General features: G+C 37.9%; 1 protein-coding gene across 3 annotated transcripts in view; it reads right to left on the bottom strand.

The window, feature by feature from the left end:
• The window catches only part of PICALM (phosphatidylinositol binding clathrin assembly protein), a 66322-nt gene that overhangs the window by 14849 nt on the left and 43158 nt on the right, over positions 1-8315 (bottom strand). For 2 of the 3 annotated variants that reach the window (XM_010187410.1, XM_010187411.1), the window contains one exon: positions 95-202. In XM_010187410.1, the coding sequence (XP_010185712.1) occupies positions 95-202 (108 nt within the window). Of the gene's footprint in view, positions 1-94; positions 203-4729; positions 4880-8315 lie in introns of all 3 variants that reach the window. The other variant, XM_010187409.1, reaches the window with a different exon arrangement.

Consider the following 8315-nt stretch of genomic DNA (forward strand, 5'->3'; position numbering starts at 1 on the left):
ACAGCAGTGTGAATAAATACAGACCAAGAGATTTATACCTCAGAAATAACAAAAGCTAAAGGATGTACATCATCTATTTCAGTAAATATCTTACCACCAGAATCTAGGACAACATTAGAAGATTTGTTTCCAAACACAGATTCGAAGTCAACATTAAGGCCAGCTGATGGCTGTGGTTGAGCAACAGGAGATGGAGTGAACCCTGTGGGGAAAAAGAGAGAAGCTGAATGTTTTTATACAGCATTTCCCACAAATCCACCTTCTTTATGCAACACAAGACTAGGAATACCTCAAAGGTCCAGATTATACCCTGATACTGAGAAGCATGTAAGAGAAAGAGCTGGAAGCAGTTTTTTTGCAGTTTATTTGGAGTTATACTCCTCCAAAGAAAGGTTTTGTCTCAAAAATGGACAGACAGGCCATAAAAGACACTAAACCTCTGGATTAACTATTCACAACTTCCTTATTCTTTTACCAAATGCTTAGAACAAAATAATTGAGAAAATAATCACCATGCTTCTCCAGGAAAAGCAGTTGACTGGGTACAGAGTCAAGATTACCTACTTGAAGGTTATTCCCTCCACATTTTACATTAGTTGAGCAGTTCTCTTAGATACCACTGGAGTAAAATCCAAACCAACCCAAGGTGCCTTTGATGAGACACTCAGTACTAATAATTCTTATAGCACTTAGCACTTATTTTTGGACACACATTTTGCAGGCAACCATGTTTTGCAGGCAAGTTTTAAGTAATTATGACAAGATATGAGGAGTTAAAGCCAAGTTTCAACTCCTATTCCTCTCTGAACTTACTCCATTTATCTCCTTCTATGCATCTGTAAAGCAGTATTCTCCAAAAACACATTTTATTTTGTCAGTACTTTGAAAATTTACTGCAGTACAAAGCATTGCATAAGATGATTGGCAGAATTAAGTTGATAGTTCAGTAATATGGAAGTAAATACCGATTTGTTTCTAAATTGTATTTTTTCAACATTGCATATGATCACACGTGCAAACGTGCATGTACATCACCTTGATATTCAGGCAACGACAGACGTAATTATTACTTTCTCTGAAAAGCACCCAAAAAGTGCAAGATCACTTTGCAAACTAGCTCTTCTGGTTTGTAACAGAAATTGGGATACAGAGTAATAAGAGTATCACAAATACTTCAGCAGTAAAACATCACAGTGAGCAGAAATAATGAATGAAGAATCCTTCCTGGATTTCATTCAGCTTGCTGTGACAGCACCTCATTTCAGTCTTACTGTTTTCCTGAAATAATTCATGTTTCACCTAAAAAATTAACACCTATAGGATGCTATGATGAACATAAGCTTCAAAGAAAAAACAAATTTGGATTATCTGTTCCTTCCTATTTGTCTTAAAGGAACATACAACTCGTAACTCAAAAGCATCCATCATTAAGTATGTAAACAATGTACTTTTCATTAAAAACAAATCCAAGAAAACAGCATACAGCAAAAGATGGGAAGCGATAATGTGGGGAAAGATAGGGAGTAAGTCGTCAACCAAACAGAATGAGTATCTTCAGGACAAGTACACCAGCAAGGTGTAACAAGCCATTTCAGACTCTGGACTGCAGACGGGGATTCCTGTGATGGGATGTCCTGTAACTCTTAAAACTGTGCCTGTACCAACAGAAAACCTGACTCACAACAGCTCTTATTCTTCTTTTAGAAAACAGCCTTTACTGAAACCAGCTGAGTTCTCTGCTCTCACATTTTAGGAAGTTCCAGGCTTTATGAAGTGAAGAAGATGAGATGAGCCAGAAGACAAAGCCAACCATGGGACTTCTTGGAGTCAGCCTCTGCAAAAGATCAACTCCTTCTCCTGGCACCAACCACCAGCCCAGGGCATTTTGTCTAACATGGATGTTTTGAAAGGTGCAAAGGTAGGTATTTTTAATGGGGCTCCTTTGAGAGAATAAACCATCGAGACTTGACAGAAAGTAATTACCCTGCTTTTTGGATATGGAACAAGGGGAACAGTCATATGTAGTATTTAACCTTTCATTAAATTACTCTAGCTCACTTCTGTTCAGAGATGCCAAACCAAAATGTGATTTTATGGTGCTTTTAAGAACTACCTCTTCCACAAACCATTTATTGAAGGTATTTCTAAACCTTGCATAGCAACCACGTGAACACTCCCTGCTCAGTCTGGTTTAGTTTATCGTCTGTCGCAGTCCACAGCAATGTCAGGACAGTGTTCTGGAGCCAGCATCAGTGCTGGGTTACTGTACAGATGTTACACAGCTGCACACACAATTAGCCCAAAATCTAATGCAGTGGATACCTCTCTCTCACATTCTGGTGCAAAGCTCTGTATCAGTTTAGTGCACTGTTTAAGAGTGCTCAGTAAATGCCACAAACAGCAAGAACATCCCAATCCCTTCATCTTAAGAGCAATGAGAAGATACTTGTAACATGCAAGTCTTTTGTGTGGTGTGTAGCAACAAGTAAAATACAGGAGATCCTGAAATGGGGAGATACTCATTTCATGTTTAGATTAAATCAGCCTTAGTTTAGCACAAACTGAAAAAAACCACATACCATTTGTGACAACACGCCTAGCACAAGCACATGAATAAAAGCTGGAGCCACTACACTATAATGCACTTCTGTAGCCAATACCAAACCTAGTTCTAGGCACACAACACATTCAGATTTGTGTGGTTGTGGTAAGGCTGCATCCAATTACCTACCTCCAAATAGACCAGCTACAGAAGAAGGCTCATTGCGGAAATGAGAAGCATTAGGGTAAGCTTGAGGACCACAAAAAGAATCTGATAAGGCATAGCACATGAGAGAGAAAGCCAGGAAAGGAGAAGAGGAAGAGTTATGGAAAGAGAACCAAGATATACTTTTTATCTGCTATTTAAAAACGCAATGTCAGGTCAGTCTATAAATCCACATATACTCTAATAACATACAACGCTGGAATGAAATCAGTACACATCAGACATACAGTAAGAAACAAGTTTACATTATCTATAACACAAAACGGAAAAGCACAGTTTCAAAGCTACAGCTATATGAGGATAAATACTTTTTTTTAAAGCAAATGCCATGTTTTACACCCTTGGAAGAAATGAGTGTAAAAGCTTTGAGGCATTTTTCTTATACCTGAAATATAAGGGTACAGCCCAATAGTGGATTCATATTTGGTTGCCACAAAGGGATTTAGTTCAGTAAATGGATTGCAATGATCTAAAGAACCAGAAAGAGTTATTTTAAATCCACATTCACATTATTGTAGCACCTTGTTAGTGCTACAGCTAAAACTCCTTTTACATTTCCCATATTCATCTGCCAGGAGGTGACAATTTGGTTCTAGATACGTTTTTAGAGAATGAGACACTGGATGGGAATGGAACATATCAGTGCCATCCATCTGCAGCGACTTCAGGGCTTGTGTGATGAATACGACACAAAGCAGCGAGTGTCAAAACCCCCCAAACTTCTTGTTTACAGCTCTGCACTGCCACCACTTTCTGTATGACTGCAGAACAAATTACAGAGAGGAAAACAAACTTACTGAGTAACAACCTTACTAAAATAAGCTGTATTGCCATCTGAATGAATAATAACCCTACTGAAAAAGGGCTGTAGTTCAAATGCTCATTCTGCATTCACATGAACCATACAAATTTTAGTGTGTAAAAGAACAATCAGAAGCAAAGGCCAGATTATAACACAGTAGTACCAGCTTAAAGTATTTGTATACTACTGCTTCACCAAACTAATCCTACCTGGGAATGGTGGAGAGACATTCACAGCAAACGCTTTTGTGCTTGAATTTCTTGCTTGCTCTCTCTCTCCACTAACCCAAGACAACCCAAGTGTAATGGTGTGAATATCACGAAAGAGATCCCTTTATTTTATCTCTGTTAATAAGCATCAGAGATATCAAATCTCTCTTTGTTATAAGAGTCTGGATTCTTCTGTGATCAATTCTAGTGAGGTTCAACCAGCAAAAAGCAAGCCCTGTTGGTGCAGCACGATTGCCTTTAAATCTTGCTTTGCTTAAGAACAGAAAGGACATGTAATTAATCGATTTTTTTAGTCTATGAAAGCTAACTTAATTCTTCATGCTGAAAAGTAATCCAATTACTACATAGCTGCACCAAAATAAGCGTTAGACGGATTCCTAATATGACAGCCATGCTGAATCATCTCCAAAGAAAGATTTCAGCAGTTTTAAAAAGATGATTCATGAGTTTGCTGCCTTGTAAAAAACAGTCTGAGTAGACCATGCACCACGATGTGTTTTATCAGCTTTATTAATGCCAACATGACTGCAGGAAAACACCCATTCTCAAAAAAATTAGACTAAGCTCCTATGTTTAAAAAGAACATTTCAACCTGAGGAACAAAACAGTAGCATTTTCTTTCCCATCTCAGGCATATGTAGTATTTTACCTTAAAATTCCTAAGCATAAGAGCCTCTGTAAAACTGCACTCAACTGCTTTATCTATAACTAAGTTCCTTTACATCAGGTTGAATCCCATCTACGTAGCCAAGCAAAGATTTTAATACCATTTTCATGGCATAATCACTAAATCATGTTTTAACATAGCACAAAATCAGCCCCAAATGCCCAGCTTTTAGTTTCTGAAAGGCCCCACAAATACACTTTAGAAACTAAGATAATGTTAGTTTTTTTTAGGAAATAGGAAATTAGTTTAAAATGGTACTTTACCAACAAACATTTCATGTGTGGGTGTCCTACTGGTGAAAGTAGATACATCAGAAGACACAGACAGATGAGCAGCATCGTTAGTTTTTGTAAGGAAAGGATTTAGGTTTGGAATGGCATCATCAACACTATCAACAGTAGCAGAAAAAGGATCTGTTCAAGTCCAGAGAGCGAGAGAAAGAAGAAAAGGGAGATGGATTTAGTTACACGCTGCTTCCTAGGTACAGGAGAGTAAGAGTTAAGAGGGGTCCAGGAAGTACACTTTTCTCCTGACATCTCTGAACTTGGCATGACCTAGTTAATGTTTAACTTTTAAATTGTCCAGGATTATCCAGTCTCTGCTCAAGAAAAACACTACAGATACTAGCTATGCATTTACTTTTTAATTAATACCATCTTAGTCTTACAAAGTGTGCTTCTTCCAGTGTGTTTTATACCGAAAATTATTACGTTATTCTTTAAACATGACTGAGCGAAGCAAAAAGCAATCGTGTCCTGACACTTGCAACCAATTCCCTGGAGCGGTGACTGCCTCTGAGCACAGCAGAACCCCAGGGGTGAAGTGAGGACTCAATAAAACACTGTCCTGCAGATAGCTTTAAAAACCCAAACAAACAAAAATAACAGAGCTGAACTTTTCCTTCTTCAGACTGTGTTTATGGAGATACATATATATATATTTTTTTTTTTTCCTACTAGGCATCATGAAATTTTCCTTACTAAAAACCTGTCGGACTATACTGAGGAACGAAGGAAACATGGATCTGTGTGAGTCACTTTGCAAGGGACATAGGGGTGTTTAAAGGTTTCGTGCGGATGGATACAATCACCAAGCTAAAATACTCCTGTACTCCAGGATCCAACAGATAATCAGGACGGGAAAGGCAGCTCTGATACCTGCTGACTGGAGGAGCCGTGGTTTCACTGTCTGGCTTCAAAGCACACAAATCCTTGATGTAAAACTCAAGAATTCACTAGTTAAGATCAGCAAGAGTTGCACTCTGCTCTGTGTGTATTATCACAGTGCCTAGAACTGCACCTCACTCTTCTAGGCAAAACTACTCCAGAGAAACAACTGGAGAATAATTAATTACAGGAGAGATTTCTCGAGTATTTCAGTTTATGGTCCTCTGGTTTATTTTTTAAACACCTGGTTAGGTTACAAATTTATCCACAACTTTTGTAAATACTCCAGTGATGTGCACAGCACCTTCAAACTCTAAGTGATTTTCTCTCCCTGAATCTAACCTCCTGATTCTTAGCTATAAATCCCATACAGCTTGATAACACATAGACTTCAGTCATAAGCAAGTCCTAAAGGAAGTGAAATCTTAAACCACAACAGCGTTATTCTTTGCAGGCTCAATACACACTTTGATCTTCTGCAAGCTCAAGATCTCTTACTCAGTAAGACCTCACTTCTCTTCCAAATTGTTTGGCTATGTTGCAAGAATGAGTGTAGTACCTTTAAAAGCCTTTTTCTAAATCATTCAGCCACCAAAATCACTGTGACAAACACTGAATAAAGAATAAGCAGAATAAGCTAATCTAGTTTTTGTGATATATAAAACTTTGCGTTGTCTTATGTATGTTTTAGGTAGTAATACTCCCCCTCTCATGCACTTGTGGGCATCCCAATTAACTGAAACAGAGTCCCTGCTTCAAGGCACTGCTTAAAACTGTTGTCTGCTTTGAATACTATTCTAGAAGCCGTAGAACAAGCAGGTCTGACAATAAAACAGGTCAGGTTATCCTTTCATCACCTGCTGCTTGCTTTTTCTGTCACTGCTTCACATTCTTCTGATTCTATTGGTTCTCCTCATAACTGGAAAAAATCCAGATAGCTCAAACTGATTATTTCCACACTGATACCTTTGGTTTGCTTCTCAAGTTTAAATACAAAATGATAGCAGGCAAATACACCAGGCACAGCTGGAATGGTCTCCAAAAACTCCCAATAAACAGCTCAGATAAAGCAATATGAAAATGGTTTTAACTATTATTTGTTTGAAACTACTATCCACTGGAATTATTTTACACATGCACTCAACAGGAAGAGTACTACATACTACTTCCTGTTCCCAAATCCCAAGGTTGTAGATCGAGTTTCACGTGTTTTGACAATTAAGACAATGAAATGCAATTTTAAACTATCCAGATTTTCTCAGAAATGTGATCTGTTGGCTCATTTGCCTCATTCTAATTCTACAGCCAGCGCGTTCAATCGTGTTCAAGTCTCAAAACGTACCAACGCTAGTGACAAAGGTAACTAAGAATTGATTTGCTTTAGGTAATTTACATCCTTGTATTTTCAGATTTAAGAAATTGCTGTCTCTCCTGATAGCAACTCCTCAATGTTTCTAAAGTCCAATTTCATCCTTGAATGCACACAGCATCTGTTTGTGTCAATGGAATCACTCTGCACCTTCAGGCTATTGCCAGGCATTAACGATTCAGATGCATTTAAAGGAGGAATTTGAATTTTGCTAACTTCTACCTTGAAGTTATCCAACCAGAAGTATTTTTACCTGAGAGAACAATGACAAAGGTTTTTCATTGGCATCTCTTAGTTAGAAGTAAACAGAAAACATGCAATTATTGAAGCCATTCTCCAGAAATTTTTAACTTCATTATCTTTAACATTTTTGGAAGTGCAAGACAAAAGGCAACAACCCAAATATAAAGCCTTTGTAACAATTTATCCTTTCATTACACCCCTAAGAGTATAAGAAAATTTTTAAACAGTAACTGATTTGTGTCCATTGCAACTTGTAGTTGGATCACTACTCTTCCCAAAGTCACCACATACACCAAGCACAAACATCATCACATCAGAAAATTACCTAAGGGAGGGATGCTGTGCAGTGGTTAGAGCACAGGATTGGAAATAGCTCAGGTCCCATTCTTGGCTCTGCCACAGCCAAGTCAGTTAATTGCTGAGATTTCCCCATCTGTAAAATGTGGAAAGCACTTCTTACCTACCTCACCTGTGTGAAGTGAGTGTTCATGTATAGAGCTAAAGAGAATTGTCATTTATATTTTAATTTTTAAATGAAAATAACAAAAAATGGTGATGCCAGAATTCTAGCCTAAAATTTTAGCAGACAATTGGAAATCTTCCCAGTGAATTAAACCTCAGGAGTATTTAGAAATGTGCCAATAGCAACAGACTTATCAATGACTGTTACTGAAGGCTCTTACCAGATGTCACACAACATTGAACAAACACAAACAGACTTTCAGGCTCAATTTTCAGGTTAATAAAGCAATGCTGGATTGTGATGTGACCTTCCAGAGGAAGATGGTTTCCCCTGCTCTCTCACCCATGAAAAAAACAGGGCAAGCTGAAACGAAAGATACTTTCCAGAAAGCAAACAAGATGAGACAAACCATTTTTCTCCATTCCTGAACTCCAATCCTATTTAACATTGAAATTTGTATGCATAACTTGATATGCTCCTCACTGCATCTTTCTCAAAAGCCGCTCTGCTCAGCAAAACTAAAGGACAAGTAAACTACTTTTATTTATTTTTGAAGCTACCACATGTACCAGTATTACCTCTGTCACTCAAAATAGTGTGTTATTTCC

Source organism: Mesitornis unicolor, unplaced genomic scaffold (assembly GCF_000695765.1).
Source record: "Mesitornis unicolor isolate BGI_N332 unplaced genomic scaffold, ASM69576v1 scaffold22916, whole genome shotgun sequence".
Lineage (NCBI taxonomy): Eukaryota > Metazoa > Chordata > Aves > Mesitornithiformes > Mesitornithidae > Mesitornis > Mesitornis unicolor.